Source organism: Bufo gargarizans, chromosome 2, assembly GCF_014858855.1.
Source record: "Bufo gargarizans isolate SCDJY-AF-19 chromosome 2, ASM1485885v1, whole genome shotgun sequence".
NCBI classification, from domain to species: Eukaryota; Metazoa; Chordata; class Amphibia; order Anura; family Bufonidae; genus Bufo; species Bufo gargarizans.
Window position 1 is genome coordinate 255,878,799 of NC_058081.1, and position 22,283 is coordinate 255,901,081.

Here is a 22,283-nt window from a genome sequence, read left to right on the forward strand (position 1 = left end):
ACATAACTGTCTGCCTCCAGCTCCATACACTGCATACATTGCATAGTGTGCAGCACTGCAGGAGTCCCAAACAGCTGATCAGTGGGATTCTGGGTCCCAAACTCCCACCAGTCTGATATTGATGATCTATTCTGAGAATAAATCATTATTGATGGCATGCATCCATAATTTGTGCTTGCAGAGAATTTTCCAGTACTTTATGTTTTGTGCTTAGATTGCTGGGTAGTCTGCCTGATATAATAGCAATGTAACTAATAGACTACTTGCCAGCATTGACCAATGGCATCAGCATGAACTGTCTGACAAATATTCAGCCTCACTATTGTAAAGGTATGTAGTCAGAAGCAGCACACATGAAGCTGACTCTCAATAGATAGATAACAAAGATGGATGACAAAGATGAGAGAGAGGTAGATGGAAAGATAGAGATAGGGAGAGATAGATATACAGAGAGATGGAGACATAGAGGGAGAATACCATATGTACTAGTAGAATCATAACGGGGCTACTGTAGGTGTCTGATGTCATGAAGCCTCCTGGATATTTAATCGTCATCATGAACCTGCAGATAGGTTGTATGGTAGAGCCACCACAAAGGATTTTCCTTTAATAATTGGTACCACATATAGTATGTGTGTGTGACAAAATATTCCACATCACTGTGGAATATATTGCTGCTATGTAAGCAATGGGAAATAAATGAATAATCTGTAGAATATTTGAGGGGCCTTTTAGAACTCTTTTTCTGAACAGCCAAATCAGAGTTCAGGTTATCAGACGCCTGTGATGTGACACATGTTGTTCTTTAGTTTACAGCTCCGATACCAATTTATGTTTATCTATGGTTGCAGACTAAAACAAATCCTGTATGCATTCTGATCCTGTCATATGCAGTGACACGCTCAGATTTTAAACATAGACTACTCACAAAAAATGAGGGATGTTTGGCTTTCAGGTGGAAACGGAAAATGTTTACGCTACAGTGATAGTATATCGAGAAGGTAGGGCATTTAAGTAGAAGCATGCAATTGTGATTTCCTCATCTCAAACAATTTATTAGAACAAAAGCTAAGAGCGGTGGATATACCCACAAAAAATAGTCAGTCTCAATAACTTATCATGTGGCCTTGAGCATCAATTACAGTTTGACCACAAAGTCTTTTGCTGTTCACAGGTCAACTTATTGTCTGCTGAGGCATGGCATCCCACTTTTTTTGGAGGGTGGCTCTCCGGTCATTGAAGTTCTGGGGTAGAGGGTTACTAGCCTCTATACAGCGACTCAGCTGATCCCATAGGTTTTCAATAGGATTCAGGTCTGGAGAAAGTGCAGGCCACTCCATTTGAGGTACCCCAGTCTCCTGCAGCCTTTCCCTAATGATGCGAACTCGATAAGCTGGCGTATTGTCGTCCATGAAGATGAAATTAGGCCTGTATTGTTCATGCAGATTCACAATGACTGGATTAATGATGTTATTCAAGTAGTATGGGCTTGACACTGTACCATTCACAGAGTGTAGGGCAGTTCTGTATTGACTAGAGACACCTGCCCGCACTGTAATACCACCACCACCACCAAAGGCTTGTCTGGTAACAGTTAGTGCTCTCCTTGATGTCGCCAACATTGTTGTTGGCCATCATTTCTGCTCAGAGTGAATTGACTTTCATCAGTGAACAGCACTGAGGCCCACTGGTCCCTCGCCCAGCGTAGATGCTCTCTGTCCCATGCAAGACGATGACGCCTGTGCTTGGTGGTGTGGTCAGGTATCCTTGCAGGTCGTCTAGCACGCAGACCACGCTGATGTAAACGGTTTTGAATGGTCTGACGTGACACTTGGTTGCCTCTGACCTCCCTTAAATGTGCCTGGAGTTATGCGGTATTCATCATCCGTTTCCGCAAGGCATTGTTCACAATGAAGTGGTCATCATTGTGGGATGTGTCCAAAGGATGTCCACTTTTATGCCTTTCTATGACTCTTCCAGTCTCTCTGTAGCAACCTGCTGATGACACTCTGTGACACTTCCATCTGAGAACATCTTGCTTGAAGCCACACAATGGTACCTTTGATCAATTGTTAGGTGTCATCTTGGTCTCATTATGTCAAAATGTGAACAGCATGACGAGGAGGACTGTTTAAATACCATATCTAATTAAACCAGGAAATTTATTGGGCTATTCGTAAATCAAACACCTGTTGTGAATTTTGCCATTAAGCTCCTTATTAGAGAACAGCAAGTTGTACAGAAAGTACTGACACTTTGAACAGTTGGGCATGTGCATTGAAAAGTTTAGAGAACGTCACATTTAAGTTCACCTGTAAAGGTTAGAGTGCATTTTAGGTTCATCCTGAAATTTCACGCACAATCCAAATGTCCCTAACTTTTGGAGAGTAGTATATTGTTCATCTAATGCAGTTTTGGATACTCACATCAGGGAGTTTTCAGTGTTTTATACTTTTTGCTTCACCCATTCTTGTAGACTTACAGAAAAGTAGAAGTGCGGGCACATGAAAGGGAGTAATAAAAATGCAAGATGAGTCTACACACCGGCCTGATCTTGCATTTTAAAATTATTCAGTTTTAAAATGCTTATTATCTTCTTCTTCTTTTTTTTTTTTTTGCAATACATGCATTATAGCAATTCAATGTGTTTGCAGTACTGTATATTCCCTTTAATATACAACTGCATTTGACGTGCATTTAGATTAAAATAACATTAACATCTCTTTTCATGTGCTTTTTTTTTCTGGAACTTAAGCACATATAATTTCCCAACTGTGTCTTGCAGTCTTACTTTGTATTCATTTAACTCACCATACATTTATTATGTAATGCAGTAACCACAAATTCTATTATCATGCAAAATGCATACTATAATGTACAAATCTGACCCCATAGCTCAACACCCACGAGACGATATAATAAAAAGTACTCAATGTTAAATATGGTAATAGATGAATATCTGTAGGAATGAATATGATTGTGTTTTGTTTAATGCACTTACAATTTAATGCAGAAGTCTCAGTGGTGCTATTGTTAAGTATAAAAGGTAGGGGAAAAGCAAGCATGCAAATGAGCCGGCTTCACAGAAAGAATTGAAACAATACTGGCAGTTTCTTTATTGTGTCCATTAATTAATGCCATATTACTCAGCTTCTCTGGGAAACAAGTAGAAAAGTAATTAAGATGATACATGAGGTAAGTAGTTTAGACATCAAAATGTAAAATATGTAATAATTATATTGTTAGATTGGGGTATAAGTTATTTGTGATGGAGATAATTAATCTTCTCCTCTGTAGGACTGCATATTATTCAACCAGCTGGACTACTCTTCCAAGTAAATAGGACTAAGGCACCCATTAATGTCTGTTAGAACCAGATAGAAAAGAGCAGAATTCATACAAAGGCCCCATTATCACATTGCATTCAGGTGATAAAAACTAGCCTATCCATGGCAAGTCGACTCATTAGTTATCTGAAATGTTTTAGTTTCTTTTCCAAATGATGCAGTTGTTAATTGATCTCTGTGCTCACTTGTGCTATCTTTCCTCTCTTCTGAGCATAGTCGTGTATTTAAACTGGCTCCGTTAGCTCTGACTGCTTGCCGTAATAGTTATTTTAGTAATACATTTTGCTTACTTGAAAATGTATTTTCCTTAAGCATAAATGGATTAAATTCCCTAGCCAACCTAGAACAAATAAAATCCCAATGATTGGCAATAATAAACAGTTATACAACCAGTTAAATAGACCACCAGTTCCTAGATAGCCATTTGATTCCCAGTAAATTAGGCATTAATTGCAAGGACACAAAAGTAATAAAAAGGAGGGAACGATGTCTGTTTTTGGGCTCAAGGAAAATACATTTCTTCCAGATCGTCAGGGTGTACAAATGGGAGCTAGCTTGCTCTAGAAATAGGGATAGGTGGTGGGGGTTATAAAGTAGCTTAAATTGAGCACTGGTAAGCAGAAGGCTGTATCTGCTAAAGCCAATCCAGAGTTGTTGAGCAGATATGTTAGATGTTGACCACAATGGCTCTTGGCAAATTAAGAGACATTTGCGTTGGTTCTGCCTGTTGATCTGGTGAAGAGTCTGCAGTAGGCTGTTGCCGTGCCAAGTACATGTTACAGCCACATACCTGAGTTATTTATCAAAGCCGTAACTTATTTGCCGCTGGCCATAGTGGGGTGCAGATTTGACCGCATCCATCTCGCAGGAGATGGATGGTGTCACATGACATTAACACGGGATGTGGCTTTAGATGTTATAAAACCTAACACTTTTTTTTTTTCAATGTGCATTAAAATTCCATCACTACCACTGCAACCACACAAAGTCGTGGGGTGCACCATCTGATGGCCAGCAGATACATACAGCAGACAAAACTAGGTAGTTTCCTGTACTTGCGTTTATGGATGTGGTAAAATATGTATAATGTCATTATCTGGAAGTCAGAATCAGTATCAATGTTCCTATGTTAACAGCCATAAAACTAATGTACAGTAGTCATGGGGATCACAGAGAACCATGGCATAGAAATGGCAATGCCAGCCTATGAGAAATGTATCAGGTATTCCAGAATACCTGTGCCACTGTCATTTTGATTAAAGGGGTTGATCAGTGTGTATGTAAGATGACTATATAGCACTTATTAATATAGACTGTTGAAAATAATATACGATTTGCTATTTTCATAACCCATATTCCCTTGCTGGGCAAATCTTTTGTGTTGTCTGCACAGATGTCATGTCCATGAAAATGTCTGCTGATAGAGGGCCATATGACCAGGCATATCAGTCAGTCTTCACCATTCAAATAGACTGTACCTGCCTTCTGTACTGTTGGGAGTTTAGTGCAGATGCTGTGTGTTAGAATGCAGGAGAGTGAGTGATATGTCTGGTCACATGAACCTCCATTAGTGGCCATCTCATGGAGATGACCTCCATGCAGACAGCCCAGTAAACCTTCCCACCAAGGGACATGGATAATGAAATGTAGCAAACAATAATTAATTTTAACAAAGGATATACAATGCTTTAAGAAGCTTTTCAGACCCTTAATTTTTTTTTTTTTTACTTTACATTTGTTATGTTGCAGCCTTGTGCTAAAATAGTTTTTTTTTTTTTCCTTATCATTCTACACTTAATACCCCAAAATGATAAAGTGGAAACAAAATGTTTGAAACCTTTACTAATTTATTAAAAAGGAAAAACCCTAAATATTGTGACATACTGTAAGTATTCAGACCTTTTGCTCAGTACTTAATTGAAGAACTTTTGGCAGCAATTACATCCTCCAGTCATCTTGGCTGTAATGCCACACCTGGATTTGGGAATTTTGTGCAATTCTTCTTTGTAGATCCTCTCAAGCTCTGCCAGGTTGGATGGGGTCTCCCCTTAGATGTTTGATTAGGGTTGAGTCAGGGCTCTGGCTGGACCACTCATGGACGTTCTCAGAGTTGTCCCTAAGGCTGGGTTCACACCTGAGTGTATTCGATAAGTGCTTCTTACAGGCGTATTTTGGGGCGTTTTTGTATTTTGGAAACGCGCGTAGTACGCGCGTTTGTGTGATTAACCACAGAGGCATCCAATGAAAAACTGCCAAAATACGCGCGACAATACGCCCCAAAGAAGCTCCTGTACTACTTGGGGTATAGGGCGTTTTACAGCGCGTTCGTACGCGCTGTAAAACGCTCAGATGAGAACCATGCCCATAGGGAAACATTGGTTTTTGCCTGTTGAGCGTTTTACAGCGCCTAGGAAGTCGCTGTAAAACGCTCAGGTGTGAACCTAGCCTAAGCCACTCTTGTGTTGCCTTGGTCGTGTGCTTAGGGTTATTGTCTTGTTGGCTGGTGAACCTTTGTGCTCAGTATAAGGGTCCAGAGCACTCTGTATCATGTTTTCATTAAGAATATCTCTGTAGTACTTTACTCCATTCCGCTTGCCCTCAACCATGACCATTCTGCCTGTCCGGGCTGCTGAAAAACACCCCCACAGCATGATGCCGCCACCATGATTTATTGTAGGGTTAAAATTGGGCAGGTAATGAGTTTCTGGTTTCCTCCAAACATGTGATAGAGATGTTGATATAATTCTTGATCAACTTAAATGGCCCCTATATCCTCCAGCTCTCAGACAATGCCTATTTCACTCAAGTTGGGACAAGGCACAAAGGCTTAACATTATCCAAGGGGACCCTCCTCCCTGATGTGTCATATATGACGTACGGTATGCTGTACTGATGTTAATATGAAGCCATTACAATATGGTGCTTGCACTTAGATGTTTACATAGTTTGCATACCAAAGCTGGTAAAACAATGTGCAGATGCTAAGTGTTATCTCTTTTCTTATTTTTGTATTCTAGCCAGTGGAACAATGCCACGAGTCTCAGGGGGACTGCTTAACCTCTTGTAATAAATGAGAACTGCTTTGACCCTTGTCTGGTGTCAGTGTAGTTTCTTCCATGCATGTAAGATCCTAGGATAAAGACAATTTGGAGCAGTAGAGCAAATACATTTAGCCAGCTTTAACACATGAAACTTAAATTTGATGCCAAAAAGTCCAATCTTGGTTTCGTCAGACTAGAAAATCTTGTTTATGACAGTCTGAGCGGCCTTTAGATGCTTTTTTGCAGATTGGCTTTTATGTGCATTTTACTGAGTAGAGGCTACTCTCTCATACAGCCCAGATTGGGGGAGTGCTGCAATGGTGGTGAACCTTCTGAAAGTTTTTATCCCACAGGGTCTTTGGAGCTCAGCCAGAGTGACCATTTGATTCTTAGTTCGATGGGGTGGCCAGATCTAGTAAGAGTCCTGGTTATGCCATCTTCCATAATTCTTCCATTTAAGAATTATGAAGACTGCTGTGTGCTTTTGAACTTTCAGTGCAGTAGAAATCCTAGATAGTTTTTTGTTCTGATATGCATTGTCAGCTATGAAACCTTATATAGCCACACCAAAATTAGAAGTACACAGCAAACAAATTATGTATTCCTTATTAATTTCACATCAATTGATAATGTAAAATATAGAATCAGCAGCAGTAGTATATACAAAGAAAAGAGCCACAATATATATGTCACATGTCAGCAAACCAATCCCATCAGTAAATTCTATGTAATAGAATTCCCACCCTTAAAGGGTATGAAACGTAGCATTTATTCCTGCATAGTGCAAAGCCATCTATAAGTTAATAAAAAAAGACGGGAACAGTACATAATCACAATAATTAATATCAAAGTGCCTATGCGATTCGGGATTCGCTCCAAATTTCTCAAAGTTCAGATTCACACGAAGCTAAAATTTTTGTGGTTTGTTTCAGGCAAACGAGAGAAATAGGGTATCACTTTTTTTCTTTTGTGTCAGGAAACCTTATTTGTATACCTTTGCTTTTCTGAGAAAGATATTCGAATTAGCCTTTCTTCCAAAACAGAAAAGAATGCTAATCTTTTTTCATGCCAGCTGAATTAAGATGTGATTTGCATATACTCTGCCTAGAAACCAATATTACTGTTGCCTGGCATACAATACTCATGCGTTTTCTGGTCTCCCTAATGATAAATAGCACCCCAAAGAGTACCCCTCAAGGCCAGTCAACCAAGTAAGGCAAATTTTTCCTGAGACATTCTGGTTTTCTGAATCAAGTCTCACTCTCACTCTATCCTCCCAAACTGGTTGATCCTCAAACCGAATTTTTCCCAAAATTTGGAAAAACCTAAAAATGAATCAAACCTTGACAGGTTCGCTCATCTCTAGTAGACGATAACACAGTATGCTGTAAGAAAATACGTTTTGTAAACAAAAATGTATCTACATACAAAGTTTAGGGTTTCTAGATAATAAAATCTGCTATTTGAAATATTTGACAGATTTGATATTCTGTATTGTAAGTGATATGTCAAATGTTTTGATCAATGGGGGCTGTCTTAAAGGAGGACACGAATTTGCCCTATCACCTAATCAGTTCTTTAGGGATGAATTTCATTATTTTTTAATAAAAATCCCAACCCTTATGGTGTTCTCAGTACACATAATGTCCCACAGCAGTAAAAATGTCCATCATAGTGGCCTCCATTTGTAGTAATATCCCCCTTTAGTGGCCCCAGCAGTAATAATGTCTCCCTTAGTGGCCCACAGCATTAGTACTGTCTCCATTAGTGCCCCCCAGCAGTTATAATGTCTCCCATAGTGGTCCCAAGAATTAGTAATGTCCACCATAATGGCTCCCATAGTGGCCTCCAGCTGTAATTTTTTGCTTCTGCTGCCAGCATGAGCGCTTGGTGACGTCATCACACTGAGCGCAGGTTCTTCGGCAGGTCCTTTTCAATCAAGAGAGGAGTGTCACTGCGTGTGTAAGAGGTATATTTTCTTAACCCCTAAAAGACCATATTGTTCTAGTGCATCAGTTTTTAACGGACGTTAGACAGGTGCACTCCTGTCTTAGCAGTTGTTAAAACTATAGCACCATAGACTTTATTGGTGATAAAAATGGCCATTCTAAAAATGTGTTCATTATTATTTGTGTCACAGTAAAAATATTTTGCAACTTCAAAGTGGTAAGCATTTTGTGTAAATGAAATTGCCAATGCCGAGACCTGAGCGTGCATATAATTTCTGCGCCCCAATAGATTAGCATAGTCACAGGTGCCTTTTACAACAGCTTGTATTCTGGTAATGGAGTACTTAGAGAGAGGGCTTACAAAAGAATTGCCTAACGGTGTTCATTACTAGATCTGTTTTACGTGTAGAAGTTGCAATTTCGTTGATGACTTTGTAGTAAAGAATTGCAGATAATGTGACTTTTGTGTTATTATAATTCTCCACAAACGATAGACTCACCAAGAGAGCACCATGGACTTGGTCCTTTTTATAGCGTTATGAATTCTAAATTCAGATATATTTAGTTTATGGAAGCACCTGCCTTTTAGACAAGCTCAAATATGTTTAATATAGTTTATGAGAGTTTTGTTTTCAAAGAACATTTGCAGGCATTTTCCAGTTACTATGAAGATTTGAAATACATTCATAACAGCATGTGCCTCTTGAAACCGTAAAGCCATCTGCTTACATTTATTAGATAAGAGGAGACTTGTAGCTGCACATTGAGAACCTGCAATTTGATATGCAGAAAGTGAGAGGGACTATGTAAGGAAAATAGAAAATAATGATCCTGGTCTACAGCGTTGCTTATTTGTATCAGCACCACTTCACACATAGAGTCTTGCAGTGAGAAGAGCTTTTAAAGTTGTTTCTTCGGATAGAGGGAAAACTATTTTGCTGCAGTGGAAAACCATGCATGACTGTGTTTGGGTTTTATTTGTTCTTTAAGTTTGTCTTTATTGTCTAGCGTGTGGTTTACAACACCACTTAAAGTCAAGGATTTATGTAAGCTGTAAAATTAATTTATTCTAGTAAATGCAGATCTGGGGGATTTATGGTTAGATGCAAGGTACTAATATTCCTGAAAACAATAGGCCTGATGTATAGATCCCAATTTTAAAAACTGTTACACAGAAAAGCTAAAGGGACACATTTATTAAGGCTGGAGTTTTAGACGCCGGTTTTAATAAAGCCCCATAGGCGGCAGTGGTACACCTAAGTTATGAAGAGACGCAGGCCTCTCCTTAACTTTGGCGCATCCAACTACAGTTCTAAATGTTTTAGACGCCGGTTTTAATAAAGCCCCATAGGCGGCAGTGGTACACCTAAGTTATGAAGAGACGCAGGCCTCTCCTTAACTTTGGCGCATCCAGCTACAGTTCTAAATGTAAAACAGCTTCCTAGCTGTCTTACATTTAGAACATTTTCTACGCCTAAAACAGGCGTAGAAAACGGTGAATGAGACTGGCCTGCCAGCCCCTCTAAGCCCACAATTTTAGAACTGGCATGAGTGGGGTAAAGTTACAGATAGTGGTGGACTAACCATTGCACTGGCATTTGTGCCTGAAATACACCTAATTTAAGCGGATTTCAGCTTAGTAAATGACCCCCAAAGGACCTATATGTTCATTCTCTTAATTCTAAATATGTTCTAATGGTCCAGTGGAATCTAAGGAAGGGCTTATATCCCTACAAAATTTAATTGTGACGAAAGAAACTATATGGTTATGTTCACAGCTTGAGGATTCTGTCATAAGTGCAAACTCCACTCCTTAATCCGGACATTCCCCAGGCAATGCAGGTGAATGTGGTACTTTACCCCATCCACATACACACTCAGGCAAATATCCATACAATATAATGAATGTATTGTGGATAATAAATCCACCACATGTTCATTATTACCATTGATTCTGCGAGAAAAATCCTCTACAGTATGAGGATGAGGGATCGCTATAGCTATTCCTCGTCCCCATACAGAATCATTGTTTCTTTGAGCAGCAGATCGCTGTTTAGACTGCACTATCTGGTGCCCAGACATGATGATTGGTGGTGCCTGCACGAACTACAGGATCACCCGATGAACGAGTGTTTCACTTGTTCATCGGGTGATTGGCAACACATTTAGATGTCCAGATTACACGGTTGTTCCCGATAATCTGGACAATTATTCGTTCATCTAAATCCACACTTAGCTTTAGATTTCTGCCACAGATTTTTTGAAAAATCCACAGCGGATTTGCCTACTGAAAATGTATGCCATATGAACATGACCTATTGGTAAATCACTTATTATATACAGTTAGGTCCATATATATTTGGACACTGACACAAATTTTGTTTTTATTACCTGTTTACTAAAACATATTCAACTTATAGTTATATAATGGACATGAACATAAAATCCTGACTTTTAGCTTTCATTTGATGGTATCCACAAAATTGGATGAAGGGTTTAGGAGTTTCAGCTCCTTTACATGTGGCACCCTGTTTTTAACCCCTTAAGGACATAGGACGTACCGGTACGCCCTATTTCCCGAGTCCTTAAGGACCAAGGACGTACCGGTACGTCCTGACTTTAAAATCGGCATTCCGGCGCCGCAGGGGTTAATTTGAACAGGATGCCGGCTGAAATCATTCAGCCGGCATCCTGTTAAAAGGCCAGGGGGGGTCATGTGACCCCCCCGTTTCGGCGATCGCAGCAAACCGCAGGTCAATTCAGACCTGCGGTTTGCTGCGCTTTTTGCAGTTTCTGATCCCCGCGGTCCCTGACCGCGGGGATCAGAAACTTTAGAGTGTCTAAAATCAATATAGTACAGCCCCCCCTGCACCCCTGCATGATTTGATGGCGGCGGGTGGTGCAGGGGGGGTGTCGCAGGCGGTGGGGGCGTTGCGGGAGGCGGGCGGTGCGGCAGGCGGGATCGCGATCCCCCGCCCGCCTCCCATTGAATAATCGTTGGTGTACAGTGGGTATACCAGGGTGCCAGCACATTGCTGGCACCCTGGTATAAACGGCTGACATCGTTGATGCGATGTCAGCCGTTTAACCCTTTCCATACAGCGGTCCGACCATAACTGAGCAGACGGGGAAGGTTCCCATGACAACAGGACGCCTGCTCAGGCATCCTGCTGTCCATGGTGCTAAACAGATCTGTGCTGAAAGCATAGATCTGTTCAGTGTAAGTAAAATACAGTACAGAAACCTATATCGGTTCTGTACTGTATTTTACAGACATCAGACCCACTGGATCTTCAAGAACCAAGTGGGTCTGGGTCAAAAAAAAAAAAAAATAAGTGAAAAAAGTTAAGATAAAAAAAAAAACATTTATCACTGAATAAAAATTAAAAAAAATAAAATAAACTACACATATTAGGTATCGCTGCGTCCGTAACGACCTGATCTATAAAACGGTCATGTTACTTTCCCCGCACAGTGAACGCCATAAAAATAAAAAAATAAAAACTATGAGAAAATTGAAATTTTGCCCACCTTACTTCCCAAAAAAGGTAATAAAAGTGATCAAAAAAGTCGCATGTACGCCAAAATAGTACCAATCAAACCGTCATCTCATCCCGCAAAAAATTAGACCCTACTCAAGATAATCGCCCAAAAACTGAAAAAACTATGGCTCTTAGACTATGGAAACACCAAAACATAATTTTTTTTGTTTCAAAAATAAAATCATTGTGTAAAACCTACATAAATAAAAATAAAGTATACATATTAGGTATTGCCGCGTCCGTATCGACCGGCTCTATATAAATATCACATGACCTAACCCCTCAGGTGACCACCATAAAAAATAAAAATAATAAATTGTGCAAAAAAAGCAATTTTTTGCCATCTTACGTCACAAAAAGTGTAATAGCAAGCGATCAAAAAGTCATATGCACCCCAAAATAGTGCCAATCAAACTGTCATCTCATCCCGCAAAAAATTAGACCCTACTCAAGATAATCGCCCAAAAACTGAAAAAACTATGGCTCTCAGACTATGGAGACACTAAACAATTTTTTGGTTTTAAAAATGAAGTTATTGTATAAAACTTACATAAATAAAAAAAATTGTATACATATTAGGTATCGCTGCGTCCGTGACAACCTGCTCTATAAAATTACCACGTGATCTAACCTGTCAGATGAATGTTGTAAATAACAAAAAAAAAAGTGCCAAAAAAGCTATTTCTTGTTACCTTGCCGCACAAAAAGTGTAATATAGAGCAACCAAAAATCATATCTACCCTGAACTAGTACCAACAATACTGCCACCCTATTCCGTACTTTCTAAAATGGGGTCACTTTTTTGGAGTTTCTACTCTAGGGGTGCATCAGGGGGGCTTCAAATAGGACATGGTGTCAAAAAAACCAGTCCAGCAAAATCTGCCTTCCAAAAACCGTATGGCATTCCTTTCCTTCTGCTCCCTGCCGTGTGCCCGTACAGCGGTCTACAACCACATATGAGGTGTTTCTGTAAACTACAGAATCAGGGCCATAAATAATGAGTTTTGTTTGGCTGTTAACCCTTGCTTTGTAACTGGAAAAAAAATATTAAAATGGAAAATCTGCCAAATAAGTGAAATTTTGAAATTGTATCTCTATTTTCCATTAAATCTTGTGCAACACCTAAAGGGTTAACAAAGTTTGTAAAATCAGTTTGAATACCTTGAGGGGTGTAGTTTCTTAGATGGGGTAACTTTTATGGAGTTTCTACTCTAGGGGTGCATCAGGGGGCTTCAAATGGGACATGGTGTCAAAAAACCAGTCCAGCAAAATCTGCCTTCCAAAAACCGTATGGCATTCCTTTCCTTCTGCGCCCTGCCGTGTGCCCGTACAGCGGTCTACAGCCACATATGAGGTGTTTCTGTAAACTACAGAATCAGGGCCATAAATAATGAGTTTTGTTTGGCTGTTAACCCTTGCTTTGTAACTGGAAAAAAAATATTAAAATGGAAAATCTGCCAAAAAAGTGAAATTTTGAAATTGTATCTCTATTTTCCATTAAATCTTGTGCAACACCTAAAGGGTTAACAAAGTTTGTAAAATCAGTTTTGAATACCTCGAGGGGTGTAGTTTCTTAGATGGGGTCACTTTTATGGAGTTTCTACTCTAGGGGTGCATCAGGGGGCTTCAAATGGGACATGGTGTCAAAAAAACTGTCCAGCAAAATCTGGCTTCCAAAAACCATCCGGCGCACCTTTCACTCTACGCCCCGCTGTGTGGCCGTACAGTAGTTTACGGCCACATATGGGGTGTTTCTGTAAACGGCAGAGTCAGGGCAATAAAGATACAGTCTTGTTTGGCTGTTAACCCTTGCTTTGTTAGTGGAAAAAATGGGTTAAAATTGAAAATTAGGCAAAAAAATGAAATTCTCAAATTTCATCCCCATTTGCCAATAACTCTTGTGCAACACCTAAAGGGTTAACGGAGTTTGTAAAATCAGTTTTGAATACCTTGAGGGGTGTAGTTTATAGAATGGGGTCATTTTTGGGCGGTTTCTATTATGTAAGCCTCGCAAAGTGACTTCAGAGCTGTAGTGGTCCCTAAAAATTGGGTTTTTGTAAATTTCTGAAAAATTTCAAGATTTGCTTCTAAACTTCTAAGCCTTGTAACATCCCCAAAAAATAAAATATCATTCCCAAAATAATTCAAACATGAAGTAGACATATGGGGAATGTAAAGTCATCACAATTTTTGGGGGTATTACTATGTATTACAGAAGTAGAGAAACTGAAACTTTGAAATTTGCTAATTTTTCCAAATTTTTGGTAAATTAGGTATTTTATTATGCAAAAAAATTAATTTTTTTGACTTTATTTTACCTGTGTCATGAAGTACAATATGTGACGAAAAAACAATCTCAGAATGGCCTGTATAAGTAAAAGCGTTTTAAAGTTATCAGCACTTAAAGTGACACTGGTCAGATTTGCAAAAAATGGCCTGGTCCTTAAGGTGAAAATGAGCCTGGTCCTTAAGGGGTTAAAGGGACCAAAAGTAATTGGACAAGCTAATCAAAGGCTGTTTAGTGGGCAATCCCTATTATTTTGTTCTCAATTAAGCACATAAAAGTTCTGGAGTTGATTTGAGCTATGGTACTTGCGTTTAAAGATTTTGCTGGGAAGTAAACATGCAGTCAAAGGAGCTCTCCATGCAGGTGAAACAAGCCATCCTTCATCTGCGAAAAAAGAAAAAAAAAACATCAGAAATTGCTACACTTTTAGGAGTGGCAAAATCTACAGTTTGGTACATCCTGAGATAGAAAGAAAGCACCAGTGACCTCAACAGTGCAAAAAGACCTGGACGCCCACTGAAGACAACAGTGGTGAATGATTGCAGAATATTTATCCTGGTCAAGAGAAACCCCTTCACAACAGCCAACCAAGTGAACAGCACTCCCCAGGATATAGGCATATCAATATCCAAATCTACCATAAAGAGAAGACTGCATGAAGGTAAATACAAGGGTTCACTGCACAGTGCAAGCCAGTCATAAGCCTCAAGAATAAGAAGGCTAGATTGGACTTTGCTAAAAAGCATCTTAAAAAAGCAGCACACTTCTGGAAGAACATTCTTTGGACAGATGAAACCAAGATCAACCTTTACCAGAATGATGGAAAGAAAAAAGTATGGCGAAGGTCGGCGTTTCATAATACAAATGGACAATTACCCAAAACATAAAGCCAAAGCAACCCAGGAGTTTATTAAAGCAAAGAAATTGAATATTCTTTAATGCCCAAGTCAGTGACCTGATCTGAAATCATAGAGCAGGCATGCTCAACTTACGGCCCTCCAGCTGTTGTAAAACTAAAACTCCCACAATGCCCTGCTGTAGGCTGTTCAGGCATGCTGGGAGTTGTAGTTTTTAAACAGCTGGAGGGCCTCAGGTTGAGCATGCCTGGCATAGATCATGCATTTCACTTGTTAAAGACTAAACTTCAGACAGAAAGGCCCACAAACAAACAACAACTGAAAACCGCTGCAGTAAAGGCCTGGCAGAGCATTAAAAAGGAGGAACCACAGCGTCTGGTTAAGGCCATGAGTTCAAGACATCGGGAAGTCATTGCCAACAGAGGGTTTTCAACCAAGTATTAGAAATTAGCATTTTATTTACAATTATTTAATTCTCCAATTGCTTTTGAGCCCCTGAAATGAAGAGATTGAGTTTAAAAAATGCTTTAGTTCCTCACATTTTTATGCAATCATTGTGTTCAACCCACTGAATTAAAGCTGAAAGTCTGAACTTCAACTGCATCTGAATTGTTTTGTTCAAAATCCATTTTGGTAACGTACAGAACAAAAATGATAAAAATGTTGTCTCTGTCCAAATATATATGGAGCTAACTGTAGCTCCCCAATTTCCTGATGCTTATATAGTTACAACATATTCTGGAGCACTGTAGAGTGATTATTATTATATATGTCAATCCTTGCTTTGTTTGCTCTCTCAGAGTCTGTTAACATAAAGAAAGATGAGATCCTACTTGAGAGCTAGTGAGGGCAGTAGAATTTAGGGCACACAAATCTAGCATCAGATCTAACAAGAACATGTTAGGAAAGTCTAAAACTTGCAGGAGCAGATGGTAAAATGAATATAAGGGGTCTGAAAATGAAAGTAGAAATTAAGATTTCAGCCTCAAATATAGTTCAACTTATTTTACTCTAGTTAACCATTAACATGCCGTAATGAAAAATAACATTTCTCCATGTCTAAGGTTTCAATAACCTCTAAAGTCTGCATGTTGTTTCTTTTTCAAACATATATTTTAAAAATGACATTTCATTATTTAAAGGGGTTGTCTCACTTCAGGAAATAGCATTTATTATGTAGAGAAAGTTAATACATGGCACTTACTAATAAATTGTGATTGTCCATATTGCTTTCTTTGATGACTACAATAAATCTTTTAGTTTTATAGGTTAAAAGGGGTGGCACCCAGTTACAGGCCTATACCGAAATACTCCCGACACCCAAGGAATAATCAGATGAAAGAATAGGTGCCTAAATCTGGAGAGTAAAGGTGCTTTCCAATGACACCGAACTTCACATCAGAAGGTCATTCATACCATGTACTGTGCAGTAATATGCTTAAGGTATGGAAAAAGGGTCATAACCCGACCCTGCTGCCAGGTAGCCAGATTGTGGGTGGGTATGAAGGTTGATACATACCAATTAAACTCCCTAAAGCCCTTGGCAGCACTGGGATACAGTAGACCCTTACTGCCTCATAACACAGCAAACGCCTGCAAGCCATCAGAGTATACTGAAGGCAGTGCTGGGGGTAACTGTCTGATCTCTGCCCTAGCCAGCTTGAATGCGCAGCACGGCAGCACACAAACACTGAAGCAGAGAAAGTAACAGGTGGCGGCTCAACGCGTTTCAATGTTAAAGTATCATCAGGAGCCCTAATAGTAAAATAACAAAGGCAGAGCGATGTAACCACACATGTGGTGCGGCATCCAGTGCTAGTATGGCCGCTAGCACTGTGGGGACTCGCTCTGGTAGACAGGATTAGCGGACGCAGTATAGAGGCAACAGCAAGTTCTTTGACTCAAGCAGTTAAGTGTTTTAATCACACTTTAGGCAAGTGACAAAACAAGCAGTCCTATCCAAACAAAAAGTGACCTTGTGAAGTCCTTGCTCATGGCCTTCTTCCAGAGACAAGGATCCCAGATCCCAACACAGAGACATGGCTTCTGAGCCCAGCTGCCTATTTAAGGACAGTCAGGGGCTACCAAAACCCTGACTGGCATTTAAAGTCCGGTATTTGACCTCACCTGGCTATAAATCAGCCCAGCCGCACATTCTGGGAGGAAAATACCTGTTTTTTTCAGACCAAACCTCTCACTGTGTCACAGCACCTTTACTCTCCCGATTTAGGAAGCCATTCTTTTATCTGTTTATTCCTTGGGTGTCGGGAGTATTGCGTTATAGGCCTGTAACTGGGTCCCACCCCTTTTAACTTATAAAACTAATAAAGATATATTGTTTATGTTTTAGCGTCTAGTACAGGCAGTGAATAACTTATAAAATAGACGTACACCCTAATATTTTATTTCCGTGAATTTGTTCTTTGTATACTAGACTAATTTTTCCATTACACTATATATTTCTCGTTTCCATGGTTGTGACCACCCTGCAATCCAGCAGCAGTGCCCGTGATCGCACTATATAGTAAAAAGCGCCGGCCTATGTGCACGCCTGTGGTTTTTGGCCTCCACAATGGCCAGCATCTTTTCCTGTAGTTTGCAAGCACGGCCACCACTGCTGGATTGCAGGGTGGTCGTAACCATGGAAACAAGCAGTGTATAATGCGATGGAAAAAGAAATTAAGCCAACAAAGGAAGCAATATGGACAAAACATTAGTAAGTGCCTTGTATTAACTTTCTCTACATGATAAATGCCATTTGCTGAAATGAGAAACCCCTTTAGGGTACATTCACATATATTCAAATATATTTATGCGTCCGGGATGCGGTCCCATTTTATTTCAAAAGATAGAGCATATTCTATTCTTGTCCACAATTGCGGACAAGAATAGGCATTTCTATCATAGGGCTGGCCATGTGTGTTCCGCAAAATCGGAATGTGAATGTACCCTTAATCTATGGAATTATCTTTGAATATTTCAAATAACTGTTTTGCCATTTTGTATTTTTTAGTCTGAACCTGAAGGATTTTCCCACTTCCATTTATATGTATGTGCTGCCTTTCTAGTGAGATGGAGGAAAGAGATTCTGGAAGAAAAAGATTTTCATGTAAGTGATTCTGTTTTACTTGCTGTAGCATATAGATTCAAATGAGGCCACAGTTATGTGCCTATGGTGACGATGCAATAAATCCACTCAACAAAGGGAAGTAGTTACAAACTGTAAAACATGTGACAAATTGTACACTTAAACAATGTCACCTTTGGCATCACAGACTTTTCAAATACAGGTGATTTGTAGTGAGCAGCAACGTTCCAGACCACAATTTAAATCTGCCGGTAATAGCTGTGTGAGATTACTTTAGTGAGAGTTGCGTTAAATAGAGGTGATTTACTTGGGTGTCCTGAGTATCGAATTAACCTATTGTACTGTGTATGATCTAGTAATGCTGCTTTTACTAGATGATGTTCGATCTACATGGTTTACATTTTCAGTATAAATGAGATACATATGTTTAAATAGTATGAATGAGCTAATAGAATTATATATCAATTCAATATGTTCGATGGTTGTCTCCTGGGTATTTTATATAGATAAAAGAAATGTTCACCTAAAAAGTAAAATTTGTCAGATATTATTAGTAGAGATGAGCAAATTTCATATTTTGAAATTTGTTCACGCTTTGTTTGGTAATAAAAGCAGAATTGTGTTACGGATTCCGTTACCACAGACCATATCGAATTCTATGACGGAATGCAGAACGGAATACCTTTAGAGGCATTCCGTTATAATAGAAGTCTATGGGCTGCAAAACGAATCCGTCCCGTTTCAGTTATGCAGTGGAGTTTCAGTTTTGCAGCCCATAGACTTCAATTATGACGGAATGAATAACGGAATGCCTCTAAAGGTATTCCGTTCTGCATTCCATCATAGAATTGCGTTATGGTATGTGGTAACGGAATCCATAACACAATTCTGCTTTTACCACCAAACTAAGCGTGAAGCATGAAATTCGCCCATTTCTATTCGCCAAAAATTGGCAATTATTGATGTACATGCTAAAATATTGTCTTTTTTTTTTTTTTTTTTGTTCAGTACAAGTTGAACCATTTTTTGTGAAGCTGCAAAACTAAAAGCAGCCATATTTATTATCACCTTTAAACTATCTTATTGGTAAATTGTCACCTGGTTATTGATTTAAAATGATTAGTGACAATTGGTGATTAGTTTCTGAGAACTTGGTTCAAAAGGGACAACCAATATGAATGCATTTCCTTTTGTCACTATGCAGAAATGACCAATGTGTTAAGACTGACGCTGGGTTCACACCTGAGCGTTTTACAGCGCGTTCCTACGCGCTGTAAAACGCACAACAGGTAAGAACCAATGATTCCCTATGGGAAGGGTTCACACCTGGGCGTTTTACAGCGCGTACGATCGCGCTGTAAAACGCCCGACGCTCAAACAAGTACAGGAGCTTTTTTGGGCGCGTTTGGGCCATAGACTCTTTGGACAACACTGCTGTCAATCACCCAAACGCGCGTCAAACGCGCGTTCACTATTAAAAAAAACGCGCATAAAACACGCGACAAAAACGCGCATAGAAACGCGCGTTTGATAAACGCCTAGGTGTGAACCCAGCGTAAAGGAAACAAATGTACCAATCTGTTACTACATTTTGCTGGAAATGTGCCTTAATACAGCTAGAAAAAGCTCCACCAATAACTGATTTTCACTATATATATGTAATTCATCTGTTATAAAGTTTCATATGGCTAGATTTGTGGCTGATTTTGATCATAACTGAACACTGTGATACTTTGGCCTATAAAAATCACTGGACCAAAATCAGGTAGAAAACGTATAGATTTATTTGTAGTGGTATGTGAAAATCTGAACTATAATAGCTACCCATTGATTCTAGTGAAATATAGTGAAATTGCCCACCCAGTTAAGTGTAGAAGAATAAAACTGAGAATCTATGAAAAACACGAATTTATTTATTTAGCTGTCATAAATCTTTATATATGCATACATTTTAATGATTATATGATGTGCAATTATCTATATAAAAAAAATAACAAAAAATCTCAAAACCTGCAAAGGCTAATTGGAGAAGTTTTTGTATTAGGCTACTTTCACATTTGCGGTAGGCTTTTCCGGTGGGTGAACAGCCTGCCAGATCACTGCTACTGCAAGTCCACCGTGCTGGCGGAAGTCCGCTCGGGTCCCATTCACTATAGTGGGGACAGGCCAGAGGTCCGGCCACAGCACAGCAAACAAGCCGAGAGGCGGATGGATAAAAAAACGCAGCATGTTGTAGTTTTATTCCGGCCCCCTTTGGCTTGTTTGCCGGGCTGCAGCCGGACATCTGGCCCGCCCCCATTATAGTGAATGGGGCCAGAGGAGAGTTTTGGTAGCACAGATCCGGCAGGCTGTTCTCCCGCCGGAGAAGGCTACTGCACATGTGAAAGTAGTCTTAGTCTGTACTTTTTTAACTTGTCACAAGAGATTGTTGTTTTGTGACATCTCAGAGTTGTTCCATTATGTCTAAGGCGAGTTGAACAAATCTAAGGTTGGCTCACTGTTATGGTGTTTGCTGATCTTTTAGATCAGTTGTTTACATGTCTTTTATCTCCTTTTTTCTATTTAATCTTCATTGTAGTTTAATGAATAAGATGTGCAATATATTTTTCTGGAACTTTGTGATAGTTTCATATGCCATCGTCCATAGGACTTCTGCATGTTCTTTAACTCTTTATTTGTAAAGCCTATAAGCTCACAAGAGTAAAATATCCATATGTGTTACTCCATTGTTTATTCTTGGAAAGTCTTACCGCATAGATGAATCAGACAAAATAACCCAACATAGTAATGTCTAACTCGCTAAGCAATTGTCTTGAACCAAATACATTTGATCCTATTGAATCTGGCCAAGTGGTCAGTCCATGGGAGTCCACACTTGGCATCTGACTTTTAGGTGTTATGCAATAGAATGTGGTTTTACTGCACAGTTTCCTGAAGCTGGTATTCGAGACCCCAGGTTTTGCCAGTAAAAAGCCCCTGCCCACAAACAAGCATTGTAAAATGATGTGGATTTGAGGTTGTACCATGAGCAGTTGCCATTTTTTAGGTACTCCTCAACCAGACCTTGGCCACTCTGAATCGTATAATGCAAGATATGTCTCAGAGATTAATGATTGTCCAGTAATAATCAGATACAAGATAAGTTAGGCCCACTTTATCTAGGCTTAAAGTTTAAAAGGAATCAAGAGGAGCTATGGCATCATTATTTAGCATGTTTGTGTATATCGTAACCTAGGAAGTTACATCCTAATAAAATGCAGTACATGGTCAGCCTATGAGCTGCATCACTTCCTACTGCGAATCACAGCTGTCGGAAAAACAGAAAGAGATACATCCATAACACTGTGTTACAGCTCCATTATGTTTCAAGCTTTCTATGATTTCAGTTGCTGCAGACAACCATCTCGGAGCTCCAGAAACTCATAATTTACAAGCCAATATTGGAAAATCACTATCGCATTATGCCTTACATTAGGAAAATATTTGATAATATTTAGAAAATATGTAAAAAAACGTCTGCCGAGTTTGCTGCATTTGTTGACCATTTTCTAAAAGCTTGTTGTAGTCATTGCTTACTTTGCATATGTCTCTGAAAAGTTGTAAAATGGTATACCAAATCAAAATTTATTTCAAGAGTAGTTGGGCTTTAGAGCATCGCTTAAGTATATAGCCAGTGTAGTAACTTACTTTTTATTGAGCTTAGTGCAGCATCTGTCGTACCTGTCAGAACAGGTTTGTGGTATCACGGAACATTTATATGTACGTACAGCTTTACTTTTCTGATACTTCTGAATATTGGCTTATGTTTTTCTCTTTGTTCTTGCACTAATACAGTAGCAGCAAGTGTATTTTATGGAAGTCTCTGACTTTGTTCTAGAAAAGGGGATGGAGAATGTAACTACGGCCAAAAAAATATGCGTTTTGGTTTAATTAGTATTTAAATCTTATGCCATTTCACCTTTCACTGTTTTATGTGTATTAGCAATATTTTAGTATCTCTTAGCAAAATCATGGTAATAAAGTGCATTTTACTTAATTGCTGACCTCAATCAAGGGAACATGTTCATCTTCAAGTCTTATTCACATAATAAATGGTAAAGATGTAGTTTGAATTTAGTTTGTGCTGTAAATTTTAACCATGCGTTATAATTGTATTATTGAAGGATTCTGCA

At 39.2% G+C, this 22,283-nt stretch overlaps 1 protein-coding gene across 1 annotated transcript in view; it reads left to right on the forward strand.

The window, feature by feature from the left end:
* The window catches only part of TBC1D22A (TBC1 domain family member 22A), a 620,637-nt gene that overhangs the window by 482,455 nt on the left and 115,899 nt on the right, over window positions 1–22,283 (forward strand). Inside the window, exon 12 of the mRNA XM_044280236.1 lies at window positions 18,037–18,132. Within this exon, the coding sequence (XP_044136171.1) occupies window positions 18,037–18,132 (96 nt within the window). The remainder of the gene's footprint in view (window positions 1–18,036; window positions 18,133–22,283) is intronic.